The 22,020-nt window shown below is 40.8% G+C and overlaps 1 protein-coding gene across 2 annotated transcripts in view; it reads left to right on the top strand.

The window, feature by feature from the left end:
• The window catches only part of LOC122550078 (kinesin-1 heavy chain), a 100,898-nt gene extending 80,711 nt beyond the window's left edge, over window positions 1-20,187 (top strand). Inside the window, exons 25-27 of one of the 2 annotated variants that reach the window (XM_087987517.1) lie at window positions 9,794-9,932; window positions 14,498-14,565; window positions 17,488-20,187. In XM_087987517.1, the coding sequence (XP_087843643.1) occupies window positions 9,794-9,932; window positions 14,498-14,565; window positions 17,488-17,507 (227 nt within the window). In that variant the 3' untranslated portion in view covers window positions 17,508-20,187. Of the gene's footprint in view, window positions 1-9,793; window positions 9,933-14,497; window positions 14,566-15,782; window positions 15,830-17,487 lie in introns of those variants that run through there. The other variant, XM_087987516.1, reaches the window with a different exon arrangement.
• The last annotated feature ends 1,833 nt before the right edge of the window (window positions 20,188-22,020 follow it).

The following is a 22,020-nucleotide window of genomic DNA, read 5'->3' as shown; positions in this document are numbered from 1 at the left end:
AGGGAGGAGTGAAGGACAAGTGATATGGCATCTGACTGGATCTGTTGGTCTGATAGGTAAATTAGAGTGGGTCAAAAATAGTCTGGAGGCTGGTGTTAATGCCACAACCAGCCTTTCAAAGTATTTCGTAACGACCGAAGTTAGGGCTGCTGGGTTGTAGTCATTGAGACATGATGCATGAGCCTTCTTAGGCACAGGGATGATGTTGGCCCTCTTGAAACCGGCAGGGACAGTGGCCTGCTGCAGGGAGAGGTTGAAGATGTCTGAGAAGACCTCTGCCTGGTACTCGCTTTCCTTGGATTCACACGAAGGAAAACTGATCTGACCTCTGCAGTGACTGTTGGGATAGGTTCGTCAGGACTTGTCGGAATAGGTGTTACTTCTCAAAATTCTGCTGAAAGTGAGCATTGGCTTTGAGATGATCTGGGAGGGATATATCATCGTCTGCTATTTTACACTGTCTCTTTTTTGAACATGTGATGTCATTCAGTCAGTGCTTGCCAGAGTCGCTCGGTCTCTGTCTGGGTATCTAGTTTGGATTGGTTTTGGTCCTTGGCTGTCTGAATGGCTCTGTGACGGTCATACTTGAATTCCTTATTTGAGTGGGTTTTCTGATCTGAAGGCCTTACATTGGTTTTTACCAGGTTCTGCATGTCCTAATTCATCCAGGGTTTCCTGTTTGGGATTGACTTCCTTGGTATGCAGTCCTCCACGCACGTACTGATTAAGCCTGTGACTGTGGTGGCGTACCAGTCCAAGGTACCTGCAGATTGTTTAGGCCAGGTTCAATCAACCAATTCCAAACAGCACCAGAGTTGATCCTCTGCCTTCTCTGACCAACACTGCCTGTACGTCAGTTAGGGGGTTTCCTGCTCGAGTTTTTGCCTGTAAGTTGGGAGAAGAAACATAGCATTGTGGTCAGAGTTCCCAAAATGAGGGCAGGCAATGTTCTGATGGTACTTGGGCAACACCTTTCTTAGATTGGCTTGATTTGAAGTCGCCAGTTACAGTAAGCAGGGACTCTGGGTGTTCCATCTCCAGGGTGTTAGTGGTGGAGTACAGCACATCCAGAACTTCCTTAACCTTTTCTTATGGCGGTATGTACACAGCAGTTAGTATAGCAGCAGTAACCTTCCTTGGTAGATAGAAGGGGTGGCATTTGAGGTGAGGAATTCAAGGTTTTGGGAGCAATGGCTGCTCAAGGTTGTAGTGTCCGTGCACCACAAGTTGTTAATTAAAAAGCAAACCCCTCCACCCTTTTGTCTTACCCGAGGGACGCTGTACAGACTATACAATGGATAGAAAAACCAGCTTGAAGTGCACAGTCAGGAATGGATGGAAGTTCACTATCCAACTGTAAAGGAGCCTTGAAGAAGGTGCAGGTCAGAATGTGAGGGGCTTGGAAAAAACTTGTAGATTGGGGTGTTCCTATGCAGCCAGCCCTTCTGGGTGGTAGATACTACAAGTTTGGAAGGTGATACCAAATGAGTAGATTTAATTGCATAAATGATATAATTCAGAGCAGACTATACTTTCACTGAAATATTAGCTGAGGTAGCTTGAGCAGCATTATGACTGGCCTTGATGCTCCTGAGCTGGAAACAGTAAAATTAGTTTGAATTGAATGAGTTATTGTCACTTAAATCTTAATTAGTATAGCTTTTTTAGTAAAATACTGGTACACTGTGGTTTACTGAAGTAGGAGAAAATAAGATTAATAAAACTAGAAAGCAGGTTAACCATGAAGCTAGCAAAAGTTAGAGCTAATTGATTTTTCTGCAGTCTTGATTAGACAGCACTTGCATTATGGAGTAAAATTCTGATTGCCATGCTGCTAAAAGGATATTGAGAACTTATTTTTAAAGTGACAAGGATTTGACCAGACGGAGTGGAAAAAACCATTTGGTAAAGTTAAGCAGACTAGGGCTGTTTTCTGTGGAAAACAGATCCTATCGAGGTCTTTAAAATTAAAATGGAGGGTTAATGAGCAATAGCTTGCACTAAGCTAATCTAGAATAAGAGGCTAGAAATATGATTGCCACAGAATCTGTAGCAGTTAAGATTGTTGGACTCACTGCCACATGGAGTGTTGAAGCAGAGGTAGCATTGATCCACTTGAAGGAAAGACATGAGCGAGAAAGGAATAGAAGGATGAGAAATCCAAGTTGGTAGAGGTAATGAGCAGGCTTGTGGAATGCATAGACCGGTTAGGCAGATGGGACAGGAACACTAGTAACCTATTTAACCCCTTGAGCCTGATTCCAAATTGTGCTAGATCATGGCTGATCATCTTACCTACTGTCATTTCCCCACATACATTCTATCCTTGATATTTTTAATATCTGGAAACCTACTGACTTCTGTTCAAATATACTGATTTGAACAGGTTTGTCAAATGTTATTTTTCTTTCCAAAATTCGTGTTGACTGTCCCAATTCCTAATCATAGTTTTATGTTTACTAAAAATTCGAAAGGACTATGGATGTTGGTAATTGGAAACAAACAACAAATTGCTAGAAAAACTCAGGTCTGGCATTACCTGTGGAGACAAAAGTTAATACATCAGATCCAGTGACCACCTCAGAACATTGTTTTGAAGAAAGGTCACTACCTGAAATGTTAACTCTCCATAGATGCTGCCAGACTTGAGTTTTACAGAAATTTGTTTGTCTTGTTGTTTTAGTGCCCAACTGTCATATCCTTTTTTATTAATATTTTAATAATTTCCCTGTGATAGGTATCAGGTTACAAGGTCTGTATTTCTCAGTGCCCCCCTACATTCCTTAAATGGTTGGGCTATATTTGCCAGTTTTGAATGGAGAACTTTGATTATGGCTGAAAATGTGTTGCTGGAAAAGCGCAGCAGGTAAGGCAGCATCCAAGGAGCAGGAGAATCAACGTTTCGGGTATGAGCCCTTCTTCAGGAATGAGGAAAGTGTGTCCAGCAGGCTAAGATAAAAGGTAGGGAGGAGGGACTTGGGGGAGGGGCGTTGGAAATGTGATAGGTGGAAGGAGGTTAAGGTGAGGGTGATAGGCCGGAGTGGGGGTGGAGAGGTCAGGAAGAAGATTCAGGTTAGGAAGGTGATGCTGAGTTCGAGGGTTGGGACTGAGACAAGGTGGTGGGAGGGGAAATGAGGAAACTGGAGAAATCTGAGTTCATTCCTTGTGGTTGGAGACTTCCTAGGTGGAAGATGAGGTGCTCTTCCTCCAGCCGTTGTGTTGCTATGGTCTGGCGATGGAGTCCAAGAACTTGCATGTCCTTGGTGGAGTGGGAGGGGGGGGTTGAAGTGTTGAGCTACAAGGTGGTTGGGTTGGTTGGTGCGGGTGTCCCAGAGGTGTTCTCTGAAATATTCCGCAAGTAGGCGGCCTGTCTCCACAATATAGAGGAGGCCACATCGGGTGCAGCGGATGCAGTAACTGATGTGTGTGGAGGTGCAGGTGAATTTGTGGCGGATATGGAAGGATCCCTTGGGGCCTTGGAGGGAAGTAAGGGGGAGGTGTGGGCGCACGTTTTGCATTTCTTGCTGCAGGGGAAGGTGCCGGGAGTGGAGGTTGGGTTGGTGGGGGGTGTGGACCTGACGAGGGAGTCACGGAGGGAGTGGTCTTTTCGGAATGCTGATAGGGGAGGGGAGGGAAATATATCCCTGGTGGTGGAGTCCGTTTGGAGGTGGCGGAAATGACTATGGATGAGACGATGTATATGGAGGTTAGTGGGGTGGTAGGTGAGGACCAGTGGGGTTCTGTCCTGGTGGCGATTGGAGGGGTGGGGCTCAAGGGCGGGGGAGTGGAGGAGATGCGGTGGAGAGCATCGTTGATCACGTCTGGGGGGAAATTGCGGTCTTTGAAGAAGGAGGCCATCTGGGTTGTACGGCATTGGAACTGGTCCTCCTGGGAGCAGATGCGGCGGAGACGAAGGAATTGGTCTTTAGTTTGGAGGAAGTGGGAGGATTGGAAAGAGACGTTGTTCAGGGTGAGGACCAGTTCAGTCAGTGGAAGGGTACTGGTTGCCATGGGTACCCGCATGGCCCCCAGCTATGCCTGCCTCTTCGTAGGATATGTGGAACAGTCATCTTCCGCTGCTACACTGGCACCACCCCCCACCTTTACCTCCACTACATCGATGACTATCGGCGCTGCCTCATGCTCCCACGAGTTCATCCACTTGACCAACACCTTCCACCCTGACCTCCAATTTATCTGGACCGTCTCAGACTCCTCCCTCCCCTGCCTAGACCTTTCCATTTCGATCTCGGGCGACCGATTCAACATGGACATTTACTATAAACCGACCGACTCCCACAGCTACCTAGACTACACCTCCTCCCAATCTGCCCTCTGTAAAAACGCCATCCCATATTCCCAATTCCTTGGTCTCCGCCGCATCTGTTCCCAGGAGGACCAGTTCCAATACCGTACAACCTAGATGGCCTCTTTCTTCAAAGACCGCAATTTCCCCCCAGGCGCGATCAACGATGCTCTCCACCGCATCTCCTCCACTCCCCGCTCCTCCGCCCTTGAGCCCCACCCCTCCAATCGCCACCAGGACAGAACCCCACTGGTCCTTACCACCCCACTAACCTCCATATACATCGTATCATCCATCGTCATTTCCGCCACCTCCAAACGGACCCCACCACCAGGGACCTATTTCCCTCCCCTCCCCTATCAGCGTTCCGAAAAGACCACTCCCTCCATGACTCCCTCATCAGGTCCACACCCCCCACCAACCCAACCTCCACTCCCGGCACCTTCCCCTGCAACCGCAAGAAATGCAAAACGTGCGCCCACACCTCTTCCCCCCCCCCCCCCCCCCCCCGCCCCCTTACTTCCCTCCAAGGCCCCAAGGGATCCTTCCATATCCGCCACAAATTCACCTGCACCACCACACACACATTTACTGCATCCGCTGCACCCGATGTGGCCTCCTCTATATTGGGGGGACAGGCCGCCTACTTGCGGAACATTTCAGAGAACACCTCTGGGACACCCGCACCAACCAACCCAACTACCTCGTGGCTCAACACTTCAACTCCCCCCTCCCACTCCATCAAGGACATGCAGGTCCTTGGACGACTCCATCGCCAGACCATAGCAACACTGTGGGCGGCACGGTGGCGCAATGGGTGGCACTGCTGCCTCACAGCGCCAGAGACCTGGGTTCAATTCCCGCCTCAGGTGACTGACTGTGGAGTTTGTACATTCTCCCCGTGTCTGCGTGGGTTTCCTCCGGGTGCTCCGGTTTCCTCCCACAGTCCAAAGATGTGCAGGTCAGGTGAATTGGCCATGCTAAATTGCCCGTAGTGTTAGGTATGGGGTAAATGTAGGGGTCTGGGTGGGTTGCGCTTCGGCGGGTCGGTGTGGACTTGTTTGGCCGAAGGGCCTGTTTCCACACTGTAATGTAATCTAATCTAACAACGGCTGGAGGTAGAGCGCCTCATCTTCCGCCTAGGAACCCTCCAACCACAAGGAATGAACTCAGATTTCTCCAGTTTCCTCATTTCCCCTCCCACCACCTTGTCTCAGTCCCAACCCTCGAACTCAGCATCACCTTCCTCACCTGCAATCTTCTTCCTGACCTCTCCGCCCCCACTCCGGCCTATCACTCTCACCTTAACCTCCTTCCACCTATCGCATTTCCAACGCCCCTCCCCCAGGTCCCTCCTCCCTACCTTTTATCTTAGCCTGCTGGACACACTTTCCTTATTCCTGAAGAAGGGCTCATGCCCAAAACGTCGATTCTCCTGCTCCTTGGATGCTGCCTGTCCTGCTGTGCTTTTCCAGCAACACATTTTCAGCTCTGATCTCCAACATCTGCAGTCCTCACTTTCTCCTCGATAACTTTGATTATGGGAAAAGCTCCAGCTAATGCTTGACTTCCCATTTTTTACCTCTACCCAAACTGATCTAAGATTTACACATTCTAACTTCCTCATCTAAGATGCTGTTTCACCAATGTGTTGATCCCATTCTTTATTATTAGCAGTACCCATCTCCTTTTCTTTCTTGCCTATCGCCCCACTCCTATTTATCTCTCATCCTCCTCCCCCACTTCACATACCTGATGAAGGGCTTATGCCCAAAACACCGATTCTCCTGCTCCTTGGATGCTGCCTGACCTGCTGTGCTTTTCCAGCGCCACCATTTTCGACTCTGACTTTTCCAGCATCTGTAGTCCTCACTTTCTCCTATTTTTCCTAAATATTGAAAACTCTTGAATATTCCAGTCTGAGCCTTGGTCATCTGCAGTCACATCTCCATAATGGCAATTAAATCATACCTGTTTGACTCCATTCATAGAGTCACATGGTCATAGAGTCCTACAGCATAGAGGCAAGCCCTTTGGTCCAAACTGGTCCATGCCAACCTAAATGCCCATCCATGCTGACTTCTATACTCTGCCCTGACTGATGAAGGCCAGTGTGCCAAAAGCCTCCTTCATTGCCCTGGTTATCTGTGACTCCAATTTCAGAGACCTGTGAACCTGAACTCCAAGATCCCGCCATTCCATTACAATCCTTAAGGCCCTAACATTTACCATGAAACTCCTAACATGATTTGGCTTTCCAAAATGCAACACTTCACACTTAGCTATATTAAACTCCATTTGCCATTTCTCTACCCAATTCCCCAGTTGATCAAGATTCTGCTGCAATTTCTGATAACCTTCCTCACTGTCCATGGGACTGCCTGTTTTAGGGTCATCAAACTTAGTAATCGTGTCTTGTACATTCTCATCCAAATCATTGCTATAGATAACAAACAGCAGAGGGCCCAAAACCAACCCCAGAGGCACTCCACTTGTCACAGACCTCCTGTCTGACAAACATCCTTCCATTGTTGCCCTTTTACTTCCTACAACCAAGGCAATTGTGTATCCAATTTGCCAGCTCGCCCTAGATTCCATGCGATTTAACCTTCCAGAGCAGCCTGTGGAACCTGATCAAAGGCCTTACTGAAATCCATATAGACTCTGGATAAAAGCAAATTATTGTGGATGCTGGAATCTGAAACTGAAAGAGAAAATGCTGGAAAATCTCAGCAGGTCTGGCAGCATCTGTAAGGAGAGAAAAGAGCTGACGTTTCGAGTCTAACTGACCCTTTGTCAAAGCTAAAAAAAAAAAGGGAGGTTTGACAAAGGGTCAGTTAAACTTGAAACATCAGCTCTTTTCTCTCCTTACAGATGCTGCCAGACCTGCTGAGATTTTCCAGCATTTTCTCTTTTGGTTCCATATAGACTCTGTCTACTGCACTGCCCTCATCAACCTTCCTGGTCACTTCATCAAAGAACTCTAGCAAATTTGTGAGGCATGATCTCCCACTCTCAAAGCTGTGCTGACTACTCATAATCAAACCCTGTCTTTCAAAATGCATATATGTCCTATCCCTCAATCTTTTCAAATAACTTACTGTTGTTAAACGTACTAGTCTAAGTATAGTTCCAAGGCTTTTCTTTGCAGCTCCTGAATAATGACACAGCATTCACTACCCTCCAATCTTCCGGGACCTCACCCATGACTAACAATGATGCAAAAATATCAGCCAGGGCTCCTGCAATTTCTTCTCTAGCCCTTTGCAGTGTTCTTGGATATATCTGGTCAGGACCAGGAGATTTATCCACCTTCTTACATTTTAATGCATCCAACACCACTGTGATACAGACTGTCCCCAAGATATCACCACTAACTTTCCCAAGTTGTCTTTCTGTATGATAAACACACAGGAAAATATTCAAGAACCTTGTCCATCTCCAGTGATTCTAATATACATGTCCATTTTGGTCATTGAGCATCCCTATTCTCTTTTGTTATTCTTTTTCCTTTAATATATTTAAAGGACCTCATTGGATTCACCCAAATCTTCTCAGCCAAGGCTATCTTGTGCCCCTTTTACTGAAGGATTTCCTTCAGTAAAATCCTGATATTGCCAGTATATCTTCAGGGATTCTTTTGATCCCAGCGCCTGAACCTGTGCCATCCCTCCATTTTTCTGGTCAAAGCCTCAATATCTTGTCATGTCATCCAGGGTTCCCTACTTCTGCCAATCTTTCCCTTCACCCTCACAAGAATCTTTTAGACCTTGAACTCTAGGTATCTCACTTTTAAAGGCCTCCCAGTTGCCAGAGGTCCCTTTGCCTGCAAGCAAACTACTCCAATCAACCCCTGCAAGCTCCTGTCTAATTCCATCAACATTTGCATTGCTCCAATTTAGGACTTTAATCTGTGGATCAGTTTTTGAGCCTTTCCATAACTATTTTAAAATCAATAGAGCTATGGTCACTGGCCCCATGTGTTCCCTACTGTCTCCTGTCCTGACCTATTTCCCAAAAGTAAGTTGAGTTTGACCCCTTCCCATACTTCCCTCTGCTTGAGGAAACATTCCTGGACGCACTTAACAAATTCCATTCCTGGTAATCTCAGTTTATGTTAGGAAAACTAAAATCCCCTACTATAACAATCCTCTTGCAAGTCTCCCTGCATATTTATTCCTCTAATTCCTGTTGACTATTTGGGGCACATAGTACAACTGCAATGAGATCACCATACTCTTATTTCTTAGCTTCCCCCCACAAAGCCTCACTGGATAATCCTTCAGTTACTTCATATGATTACTGCTGTGATACTTGTCTTAATCAAAAATGCAACTTCCTCTCCCCTCCTTCCACCACCTCTGTCCTGTCTAAAGCACCTGTACCCTGGCACATTAGGCTGTCCCTCCCTTAGCCATGTTTGTGTAATGACTATAATATCGCAGTCCCACATAACTATCCACGCCCTGAGTTCATTGTCCTTATCTGTCAGCCCTCTTGCATAGAAATAAATGCAATTTAATCCAACAGGTGTTCCTTGTTCCCTGTCATGTTCCAGCCTGACTTGTCTCTTCAACTTTTTCTGTTTACTGTATGCCCTTCGAGCAAGTGCCCTTGCATTTGCCTCCCTGCTAATGTGGATCCCATGCCCATGGCAATCTAGTTTAAACCCTCCCTTGCAGCACTGGTTCCCCTCCAGTTTAGGTGCAATGTATCCCTCTTGAACAGGTCACGTCTGTCCCAGAAAAGATTCCAGTGATCTCAAAATCTGAAACCCCTCTCCCTGCACCACCACTTTAGCATTCATCTGTGATAATCTCTTGTTCTTACCCTTGTTAGCACATGGCACTGGAAGTGATGTGGAGATTATCACCAACAAGGTCCTGGTTTTTAACTTTTCTCCTAGCTCTCTATAATCACTCTGCAGGACCTTGTCTCTCTTTCTACCTATATCATTTGTGCCAGTCTGTGCAGTGACTTCTGGCTGCTTCCCCCTCCCCCTATCCCTCCACTTCTCTTTTGGTTAGAGGAGGTGGGAAAGAGGAAAACTCTAGTGATGTAGTGTTTGGGCCTTATGCACTCCTCAACACGAGGCCCATGATGACCTGCTCTTCAGTGTAGGTGACTGCTTGTCCTTGGAGGGTGTCTTGCTGAGGTCCTCCCTTTGGTACTGGTGACTGTGCTGATGTGTACAGAGTCCACCTACATTGTTTCAATTCTACTATCCATTTGGATAGAATTCCTTTAATTTATTTTGACACCCTCTTGCCTTACCTGCTGGTGTGGTTTTACTCTTAATTTAGGAATTATGGTCAGTTTCTTTGTAGATTCTGTAAATCTAATGCAATTCAAAGCATAATTCCTAAATTGTATAAACCTTTTTCTTGTTTGTATAAGCGTAGCAGGGTGTTTAAAGTGTAACGTTATGACTATGGCTTGAAGCAAGACTTAATGTTTTTACAAATGCTTTTCCTTTTGTTTATCTAGCTAAACCAATCCGCCCTGGGCAGCCCCCTATGGCTTCCCCAACTCACCCAAGTGCAATTCGTGGGGGAGGTGGATTCTTCCAGAACAGCCAAGCAGTTGCAGTCCGTGGAGGTGGAGGCGGTGTAAAATCAGATAAGTTGTATGTATCGTGGATGTGAAAATTTGTTCTTGGAATATTCTAATAAGTCAAATACTTTTGACTAAACTTGACTATTTTCAATGCTTTTGTTGTGTGCTCTGGCACACTAATAATTTGTACAGACTATTTTAACAAGTTCCAGGTTTTACAAATCTGCAGAATTCTGCTGGTGCTCTCATTGTAATACCTATTCCCATGATTAAAAATCTCAATACCAGATTATAGTCCAACAGATTTATTTGGAAATTCTAGCTTTTGGAGCACTGCTCCCTCATCAGAGTAGTTCGTGGGGCAGGATCATAGGATGACTTATAGCAAAAGATCATAGTATCATACAACTGATGCAATGCATTGAGCAAACCTAGATGGTTGTTAAATCTTTCATCTTTTAGAATGGGTTGCAGGTTTCATTAATATGTAAGTCTCAGAACTTCTTTCAAATCACATTCCTGTGATAACTTAAGGTTTTATTAAAAATTAAATCTTTTAACAGTGGGTTATTTGGAAGCGCTAGCTTTCAGAGCGCTGCTCCTTCATCAGATGGCAGATACATTTCACTTTGTTCAAAAAGCACAATCTGCAGGCAGTCAATCCATGTGACATTTTAGAAATTCCTACTTTGGAAATGGAACTAGTCTGACTGAAGACTGGAATACAGACAGATTCTAACCTCACACCTTTAATGTATTGTCTGAGCTGAGATTTTTTTTTAGTAAAACCTTAAGCTATCTCAGGAATGTGTCTTAAAAGAAGTTCTAGGATTTGCATATTAATGAATGGAAACCTGAAACCCATTCTAAATGATAAAAGATTTAACAGCAGTCTGTTTGTTAAGTATATTGCATCAGTTGTAAGATCACTTGCTATAAACTGTCCTATGATGCTGCTCCATCAGTTACCTGACAAAAGAGCAGCTCTCCAAAAGCTAGTACTTCCAAGTAAACCTGTTGGATTTTGAAGCTCCTTGGATGCTGCCTGAACTGCTGTGCTCTTCCAGCACCACTAATCCAGAATCTGGTTTCCAGCATCTGCAGTCATTGTTTTTACCTCTGTTGGACTATAACCTGGTGTTGTGCTTTTTACCTTTGTTCTCCCTAGTCCAACACCGGCACCTTCACATCACTTTTCCCATTGAACATTGGAAGTGCTATCTGAATTGAATTAGCTTTGTCTCATGTACTCAAATGAGTACAGTGAAAAGTTTACAAGTTGCCACTCATGGTGCCATCTAATGTTCAAGATATGTAGGCACAGATACTTAAGTATTTGATATAAAATAGAAAAAATAAAAAAAACCTAGCAATAAAAATGCGCAATTTAGTCCTTCCAGCCTCTAGACCATACCAGACTTCGAAACTCCAGGCGTCATCTGCAGTTCACAAGGGGCCTTGCCTCTTCATGAAGGGGACTCACCACCTTGCGATAGCCTCTCCTTCACTTCCCTGCAATGGCCTCCAGTCTGGGGACTTGCCTCATGTTCACACCAGGATCTCGCCTCCCCGTGACTGCCTCCAATCTGCAAGCTAACCTTGCCACCATTCCCAACCAGTTCTGTCTGAATAAGTTTAAAAAGTTCAAAAAACGCAGACAAAAGCAAAGCAAGAGGATAGAGCAGATGAGCTGCTCTGCTGTCATCTTGAAGTGGAGAGTGAATTTTGTGTACATCATTTATTATCAGTCAGAATAGTGGCACCATCCTCTTCGAGCGTAATGAAGTAAATCCCTGTCCCTTAGTGAAGAGTTACATTGTGGCAAGTACTAAATCTTAATATTTTGCTCTTGTTCATGGTGGAAACTGAATGAAGACTAGGATTAGATAAACAATATAAATTGCTTTAATATTTAAGTTGCAAGGTTGAAATTAAATTTGGGCATTTACTATCTCCATGCAGTAACATGCGATAATATATTGAGTCTTCTGTAGCCAAGATGTTACTGATAATTGGTATTGTGGATAATTAGACCCCTGAGCAGGAATGATCCTTCGAACCAGCTCCATCATTCAATAAGACCGTGACTGATCTTTTCGTGGCCTCAGCTCCACTTATCCGCCCCCTCACCATAACCCTTAATTTTTTGATCAGTAAAGGAATTATCTAATTAGCTTTAAAAACCTTCAATGAGGAAACCTCAACTACTTCACTGGGCAAGGGAATTCCACAGATTGAGGTGTGAAACATAGAAATTAGGACTGGCAATAGGCCATTTGGTCTTTTGTGCCTGGATTACCATTTAAGATGATCATGGCTAATCCAACTCTGTATCCTGCTCCCACTTTCTCTCCTTTTAGTACTAAGGGCTATACCTGACTCTTATTCAATTGACCTCAACTGCTTTGGGATGTCATATTGAGGTTGTACAGGGAGTTGGGGAGGTCTCTTAGAGTCACACAGCGTGGAAACAGACCCTTTGTTCCTACCTGTCCATGCCAAACATAATCACAAAACTAAACTTGTCCCACCTGCCTGCTCTTGGCCCTTCAAACCTTCTGGAGGACTGATTGTAGTTCTGGTTGCCTTGTTACAGGAAAGATATTAAACTGGAGAGGGTTCAACAATGACTTAAGATTTTGCTGGGACTGAGACTTTGAGTCGGATAGGCCTGGACACACTTCACTGGACCATGGGAGTTTGAGGGGTGACCTTTTATAGAGGTTTGTAAAATGGTGACGGTCATAGATAAGATGAATAGCAAAGGTTTTTTCCCAAAGGTGGGGGAGTTCAAAACTAGGAGGCATATTTTTAAGGTGAGGGGAGAAAGCTTTAAAAAGAACACGAGGCGCAACTTTCTTTTTTTTTAAACAGTGGTTCATGTGTAGAATAAGCTGCCAGAAGAAGTGGCAGATGCAGGTGCAACGTTTAAAAGGCATCTGATCAAATGGGTGAATAGGAAAGGTTTGGAGGCATATGGGCAAAACCAGGAAGGTTAGACCAGGGTGGGAAGTGGTTGGCATGGACTAGTTGGACTGAAGAGTCTGTTTCCATGCTTTGTGACTCTGCTTTCTGTAGCAGAGGTTGTCAACACTCCGGGCAAAGAAAACTCTTAGCTCAGTCCTAAATGGCAAACCCAGTATCCTTAGACTGATTTTGGTCACTCGGAACATCCTGTGCTTACACTGTCTAGGCTTGCTAGAATTGATGGGTTTCTGTGAATCCCTGTTCATTCTTGGAATCGAAATTTTAATAACTTATTCTTTTGACTGAAATACAAAATCTGGACCATGTTACTGACTATTGGAAGAATCAGTTGAGCTTGATTAAGTTATGTCTCTAACTGATTGCATGGAGTATACAATACAGAAACAAGGCCATGGTCAGAAAGCAGATGTGGAGCTAAACTGATTTCTCAAGGACCCATCAGCAGAAAGAACTGAATGATTGTCTCCTGTAGTAAGTTTGAGATTCTAATGAGGCAATTTTGTTGAATAACTTTTCCTCTGATATTAGCTGATTGTACAATAAATTTCCTAGGAGGTATTATTTTTGTTTTAGAAATGTTCATATGATCTAATTTCACCTTCACCTTCATCTGAGAAGTGGAATAGTTTAGCCTCCCGAAAGGAAAGGGGTATGAATCCTACGTAAGCATCTGATGATCTGGTTGACACATTTTATTTGGTGAAATGAATCTAGCTTGAATGTCAGTCAGATTTGAAATTGATCTTTCAATATCCTTTCATAGGTATTACTGGTGTTTGTTGTCCAGCTGTATATCTATCACTGAAATTCTAAGGCCTATGCTTTAATTGCTTGCTTGATTCTACGTTTTACACACAGCATCTTGAAAGATTCAAAGTTTTATTTCCAAGACTGTATAGTGTGGATGAACAAGATGGTGGTAATTGTAACAATAACATGAAATTTTGAAATGCAATTGTTATTTTTGTGTCTAAAATAAATTGCTTGAGGTATAAAGTATCACTATATTTCAAGAGGAATTTTACAATTTAAATTTAACTGTAAATCCATTACAGCCAATATAATCGAAGACCCCTCCCACCCCTGTTATACTCTTCCATTAGGCAGAAGATATAAATGTTTAAAAACATGTATTAATAGATTCAAGAACAGCTAGATCACATGCAAAACAATACTTTTCACTATCTCTATTCATGTGATAATAAATCATTGAAAGTGTTCAAGGAATAGAAAATATTAAGTATGGCACTGTATTGGTAGCTGCTATCTTTATATGATTGCACATTATTATGAAATGATAACTATTATGGGGGATGTGGTAAATTCAGGAAGGATGTTTTTGGTAATCAAAAGGGGAAGTAATGTAATGGGTAGTGGTGACCTCAGTGATCTGGAACTAGGCCTCTGTCTTAAGATGGTGGCGTCTTCTCTGATTAGATTATTGTGCTTTTTTTAAACTGATGTTTTTGTTCCAGATGGGTAAGTGCTGTTTGCATACAGCTATTTCTGAATGCAAACCAGTGTTGGGACAAATTATTGGGCCAGCTAGGCAGAAATTGAAAACTGTTCAGTTCCTCTCCTTTTTATATATAAAAAAAATTCCCATTTGGGAGTTTGGAATATAATAGCTTTTTTTTTGTTTTGTAGTGTTGGTGGAGGGATGGCTAATAATGCTGAAATTGGAGACATTGGCTTCGTGCCTTCATCTGTTAAAGGTAAGCTACCTTGATGTAATATGTAAGTTTATTACTTATGTAAGCTGGAGGTTAAGGCAGTGTTTTAAATGTAGTTTCTGAAGAATATTGGGTATGTTTAGAATGATCGAACAAATAGTTTATCTTAGAATGTATAGTGCATGTGGCCTTGTATATAGGTATCTGAATACCTGTGATTCTTAAGCCATTTTGCTTACATAGCCCATACAAATAAAAAGTTGTGAATGATCATTTGCGATGAAGCACAGATGAATGGATCTTGCAATAATTATGACAATGAAATGGTCAGTCATTACTTTTCTTAAACTGACACCAACTTCTTTAGTTCATATTTGCAGTTTAAAACAAATATTCAGCTTCTGTCTGAAATGCTTGAAAATAATTGTCTTGTTGAATGAAGTATAACTAGTTTATGATCACTTTTGAACAATCATTCGAACACTGAAATGAATTTTATTTGAGCAATGCCATTTTTTGTATTATGGTTAAAAATGCACAATTTTAAAAAAAAAAACAGGTTTCAACTTAATCCCATGTGCATGTCCCGATCATTTAGTTACCTATTTAACCATTCATTTTACTACTAGATTTGCAAAATGTGAGTTGTTCAGTGTGATTGACTGCCCACCAAGTTTGAGGTCATCCTTATTGCTGAATGCTTGGGATCCCTATGACTTAGCTTCAGGTTTAAGCTAATACTCAGAAGGGGAACATCCAGGCCATAAAGCTTAATAAATCTTTGTGAATAGTTTTCTTTTGAGCTCTCAAGCCAGCTTTAGTGCTTTGCTGGCCACAAAATGCAGCCTCCAGTCTGATGGTGCAAATATATTGATTTATTTTTTACACATAGTGTAAAAATCTTGTGTAGAATGTTGATTTGATAAAGACTGCCTTGTAGCAAATTAACTTGTTGCCTTTACATTTACAAGATCAATTTTTTTTTTCTTTCAATGGTTATGCAAATATAAATTACTTGACTTTGATATACATTCCTGCTTTGCCAACTGGTATAGATGAGTTTACTCCACTCAGTGGAGGTAAAAGCTCTTCATTTGAAGTATTGTTTCTGAAACATTGTATTCTTTTCAGGAAGCATTGTCTTTAAGTTTTCTTCCATCTTACCTACTCTCCCGATAATAGAACATTCTTTTCTGCAAATTCCATTAACTTTACTGTTGCATTTTTTTCTCGCTACTGGATATACATGGATCTTGCAGGTGACCTGAGAGATATAAATGACAATAGGTGAATACATAACCTCCTATTCTTACACTTGTGATAGATAATTCCTTCCCACAGACTTTTCCTAATCCTATAGATTCTGAATGATCCTTTTGTGTATTTGAAATGATTTAAAATAATCCCTTGGACTTTGTGTGACTTTTTTGTCCTTTTTTATTCCATACCAACATTCAAATCGAAGTAGGACAGAGCAGGAGTAGGCTAGTTGGCCCTTCAAGCTGGCCTGCCATTTAGTAAGATCTTAGCCGATAACTCCACGTGACCACCTAGCCCCACACCACCTTGCTTCAAGAATCTATGCACATCTGCCTTAAAAATATTCAAGGACTTTTCCTTAAAAGGCTTTGGAAGCAGAGTTCTAAATTGTTGCAACTCTGAGAAAAGATTATTCTTATCTGTTAAATTAAATCTCTGTCACGCTTTTTGTAAAAGTGGTTCTCTACATCCTTTCTATATGGACCCCATAAGCCAATAAAATTGCATAATAACAAGCTAGTTACAATTCTCCATCCAACCCATATGTACTGAGCCTTCCTAAATAATTGCTTCCAAGACTGGGCTTTATTATTTTGTGTATGCGAGATCACTAGTTGTTATTGTTCTTGCTATGCGTGATTTCAGCATGTAGTAATCTTTTGCATTCTATTTTTAAGTGCCAATTTGACCCAACACCCTACCTTTAAGACCAGGCAGGCAACAGCACCTGCAAGCTAACATTTACATTGCTTTCCAATTCGAACAAATTTCAATGACGCACCTTAAAATCTCAAACTAGTTGTTTATAGCTCTACTAGGTAAGCATAGGTAGAATAATTGGTATTTTCTTAAAAGTATAAACTTTGAATGGAGTTCATTAAAGTTTTGAAAATGGTTAGTGAAGTTTCAAAATATTGGCTTTGTATAAAAGCTTTATTCTTCGTGGTATATTACTAAGAGACTACTGTTTGTCTTCCACAGTGAGCTTTTAATGTAATTTATCTGTTAGCCCATAATACTGTCACAATGTGGTGAGCAAATCTTTTAATTTCCCTGTATGTATATATAGGTCTATGTTTAACACATTTGAATTTCCCAAGATCAGGAATTGAAAGAAAATCTCAAGTTTTAATAGATTAATTAGTGATTAAACCTATTATCATTTTGCTATACATTTCATTCCATGATAGATATTATTCAGAAGAGAAAAGTAACTTTGTTGGTTGCTTGCTTCTTTCACTAAGTGCTAGGAAGAGGAGCAGGCTAATCAGTGAGATCATGGCTGATATGTATCTTAGTTGCATCCATCTCTCCTTTCATGATATCACTTTATATTCTGGGCTTTCAATGAACCTTTCTTTTTAAAGATATTGACAAAATATTTGAAATTTAAAGATTAAATAGAGTTGAATTGGCATTACCACCCTGTGAAGAAAAATTCCTGTTTCATGCAGTGCTGGGTTCTAATTTTAAATACCGAAACATGATATAGTTGAATTTAAATGTAACGTGCCTACTTTAAAATCAAAATTTCCAGTTATAGCTCTTTGATTCTTCCTATCTTTCCCTTATTTCCTTCCAGACTTCCTTGAGAATTTCGTTTGTTAACGAAAATAATAAATGCTGTTTTATGATTTGCAAAACCATTCAACACATGGATTTGACTAGGTTTTATAATACTGATTTCATTTTTTTTCTTTACAGCTGCTAAAGCAACAACATAATCAAAGAGGTATCATCCAAACAACTTATCATTCCAAAGCAGTGAACTCTCCAACTAGACTTTTCACAGGATTATTTTTGAAAAATTATATTTAAAAAAAAAAAAAGCCCTGGCCTGTACAGCTCCACCCTTGGCAGAACCTCCTTACTGATCTTCTTGCAAAACAAGAGTGCAATGTAGGCGCCTTGCAAATAACTACATTTAATTTAATGTGTAGCTCCATTGCACAGTACATTGTCATTCATGTCTTAAATTTAGTCTGCACTGTGCCAAGTTGAATGTACGTTGTTGCAGGAAAACTTTAGCAGAAGCAATGAAGCCTAATTTGTGTACATTTCATTGTTTTAGGACTTGTGAAACAATGTCGCCAAGTAGATTTGATAAGCTTGTTTTACAGTGAAAAGTGATTTGGAGGAACGCAGCTATCACCCTTGTGTAAATTAAGATAGTACTTGAAGTTTTTTTCTTGAAATGGATTTTTTTTTGGTTTGAGATGAAGAGGAGTAGAACAATTTGAATACTGAAGGTACATTCATGACAGTATATGGTTAGAGCAGATTTAGGGTAGTACAGAATAATAAGCTGCTAACAGTAAAATACAGGAATGTCTAATGAGACTGTAACATAAATATATTGTGGCATTGTCTGACTAAGTTTATGGGAGAACGCTAAAACACATTATCTGAGCATAAATGAGGGTAAATTAAAAGGCATTATATTTTGATTTGGAGCACGCAACATAGTCTGTCCAGATTTTGCCATTGCTTTTTATGATAAACTAAAGATCAGTATTTTGTCTTTAGGCTCATTACGCAGGGAGAGCATTATTTAAAAGTATTTGAGTTAAAACATTGCACTTTTACTGTTTTTAAAATAGATTTCAGGAGAAGTGCAAATACTCAATTTAAAAAAAATAACATCTGTAATATTTGGCCATTGCTTGAACATTTTATCCTAATCTGTTTTTTTTTAATACCTGGAATATGCTGTTAGTCAACCTATTCAATGATAACTCAAAATGCAAAATGGCTCATTTGAAAATACCCACAAATGGAAAGTAAGTGCAAATTTGTGAAGTACTATTTTACTATAATTGGCCTTCGTTAGGAAAGCAAAATACTGATGTTGAGGCTAACATTTTAAAAAAAGTCCCCAGGAGGAAAAACTGGTTCAGTCCTGGCACTTGTCCAGAAACCCTGTTCACAGTATGAAAGGTTATTAACATGAATGGGGAAAGATGAGAACAGACTAAATGATGGATAAGGTCACATAGCCAGCTAAGATTCTTTAGTGGGATAAAGTGAGTAAGCAATATGCAATGAACAAAACTTCAATGAAGTGTCTCCATGGAGCTAATAGTCTAAATTTAGACCTGACTTAAACATTATTGAGGCATATTTTTAAGTGGTGCATCCCCTAAAATGCCCTTGTTTTACATACCACTTATAATTTCAAAAAAGGGTGTGTCTGCTTGTCGATTTGGTTAGTTACTTGTGGAGTATTATTACTTGTGACTAATCAGCAAGGTATATCCTTAACCTGATGCATCAAGCCTTCTGGCAAGATATTGGCTATGGTATTGAATATTTGAGTAGGTGAATCATTTATGTACTAAAGAAAACAACTTTACAAGTAACCAACCAAATTGACAGGAAGTACAAATATGTGATCTGAATAAATGATGAATTGATGTGCTTAATTAAACAGGTGATTGTTTTTAGCATTGTGTGCTCTCTCTCTTCCTTGGCCTCCCAATTTTCCAGCTCTGTTTTACTTGCTGACTGGAGGCTGACCAACAAATTAGCTAATAATGCAAATCTGAGTTAAACATAGTGCCGAATGTACTTTGACCACTTTTGAAGGTCAGTTTTGAATCTAATAATACTTGGACTTGTTGCTCTGATACTGATTTGACCAGTTCGTCTATCAGGCCTCCTAGATGATGCAAAAAAAAAGCCATACTCCATTTGCATCTGAAAAAAGGAATGTTTGGTCCATGAGATTTATTATTTAAGATGAAACTTAATTGTTTTTGTATGTTTGTTGTCTTGATAATATAAAAAACCATCTGATTTTGCATATTTACTTGTTAGATATTCTTTTCAGATATTGGGTCTTATGTGCCTAACACTCAATACTGGCCATTAGGTGCAGTCACTGCACTGGAAACATAACTGGTTTAAGGACCTGTTTATTGTATTTCAATTTTCTGTGCAATTTCCAATATGTGATGTTAATCAAAGTTGCCATGGCAAATCATCTGGACAGGACGACACAAAAGGTGTTGAATATAAATTTGTCATTTGAATAGTAAATGCCTTGTTATCCTGATTGCATTGCAGTGTACCCTTCAAGTGCTTATTGTGAGCTTGTTCCTCAGATCTTGTAGAAATGAATGATTTTGAGCATAAATGCAATTGAATAAAAATCTAATATTTATTCATGGTGATCAACTAAATTATTTGCATAATTTAAACAATGCTAAGGAAATTACTGTAATAGTTCTAAATTTGACATGAGAAGACACTAAGGTTTCCGCCTGTGGAATGTGGTGCAGACTAAGTCGGACAGGAGAAGGCACATAAAATGTTTTTGTTAAGCCATCATTTAGTTTTGACTGACTGCATGCTGTAAATGTATTTGTGTTTAAATAAATGAACTTTATCTGGGAATTCAGTGAACATTTGAGTAGAAACATTTTTTATTGGGAAAAAAAAACTTCAGTCCAACACACAACTAATGGTTGCAAATCAGCAGTAATGAGTGCCACTTGCAATAGTTTATCCAGAGGAAGGTGCATAGATGTATGGTTATAGTTCATTAAAATTCAGGTCTGGGTTTAACTAAGCTGTTTGCAAATTATAATATCACTGCAGACGATGACTTTTTGTGACTTGAAAGTTTGTTAAAGCTGACAGGCTGAACAGTGGTAAATGGAATTTAATCCTGAAAAGTGAGTGGTGAAGCTTTTAACAAGACAAGCAAGTATATCCTGAATGGTAGGACTGTACAAGGTACTGAGGGATCTTAGTGTATCTGCCCAAACATTCTTGAAAGTAGCAGAACAGATGGATCAATGGTTAAGAAGACAATGGCACATTTGCCTTTATTTATCAAGACATTGAATACAAGGGCAAGTAGGTTATGATGGAGCTGTATGTTAGTTACAAGTCTTGGATCATGGTTGCTGGTGGAGGACTGTGCAGTTCTAGTTGTCACATTATAGGAAGGATATGATTGCACTGGAGAGGGTGCAGATGAGATGCACGAGGAAGCTCCCTAGGCTGAAGTGATTTCACTATGAAGTGAGACCAGATGGGCCAGGGTTGTTTTACTTAGAACAGTCATCTGAGGAGGTTCTGATTTGAGCTGCAGAAGTTGAGCATGTATAGGGCAGATGGGGCTTAGTAGAAGGATTAATAACTAGGGACATAGTTTTAATGTAAAGAGCAGGAGGTTTAAAGGTATTTGCGGAGAAGATTTTTCATGGTGGGTATCAAGAATTTGCTACCTAAAAGAGTCAACAAGATAGGAACCCTCAAGGCATTTAAGAATTCTTTAGATGACACTTGAAATGCTAAAGCATACAAGGCCAAGTACTGGAAAATGGGATTAGAATGGATGGATGTTTGACGGACACAATGGGCCAAAGAGCCTTACTCCAAGCTGTAAAACTCTGACACTGATATGAGCTATATTTGAGGCGTGTTAATTTTCCCATAAAACTATATAAAAGCTGAGCGTATAAACATTGGAATAAGACCTCGTTTTAACTTATGAGTGGAACATTGTCATAAGTGAACATGCTGAAAATCTTGACTTTCAACATGATTTTAATGTATTGGTAACTAAAATTGTCCCTCCCACGAAATGTAATAGCACAGAACAGATGACTTGCATGACCATGAAATATTGTAATCATATCTGTAGTATATTTAAAACTTAAAGTTTTTCAAGATTGCTGTTGAGTAGAACTGCATTTTGTTTTTCCTATGTCCTCCCAACAAACAACAAACTCACATCATCTTCTAGCAGGATCCTGAAGTATCATTGCTTTGGCTGAAGTTGAGAACTGTAAGTTGTTCTGTTGGAGATGATAGAACTGACATGTATGAAAGATCATTCTACCACTGATTAGCTTGATTCCTGATTCAAATCTAATGATTTGAAAATTCAACATTGCAGGCAGTCCTGCAAATAAACTTGTACAAGAATGATTGTGGTTTGTTGTTATTTGTGTGCAATAAACAGGCATTGTTGCAGAAGACATGACATAAGCATACTTGACAAATAGCATTTGCTTTTTTAAAATTAAATGAAAATGAGGACTTGACCAGCTGATTTCATTTTATTTTTAAAAAAAAACTATGTTGCTTGTATACCACAATGTCTGAAAACTTGAAACAAAATTTGACATTCGGCACAAAGCAACATGAGGTCAGATGACCAAAAGCTTGGCAAAAGAGGTAAATTTTAAGACTTGTCACCAGGAAAGTGAGGCAGAAGGGTTTAAG

The sequence above is a fragment of the Chiloscyllium plagiosum genome, unplaced genomic scaffold, assembly GCF_037043375.1.
Source record: "Chiloscyllium plagiosum isolate Xiang-an unplaced genomic scaffold, Cpla_swu_hap1 HiC_scaffold_5, whole genome shotgun sequence".
In the NCBI taxonomy this organism is placed as follows: Eukaryota; Metazoa; Chordata; class Chondrichthyes; order Orectolobiformes; family Hemiscylliidae; genus Chiloscyllium; species Chiloscyllium plagiosum.
Note: the sequence above shows the minus strand (reverse complement) of the source record. Positions and strands in the feature narration are given on the sequence as shown.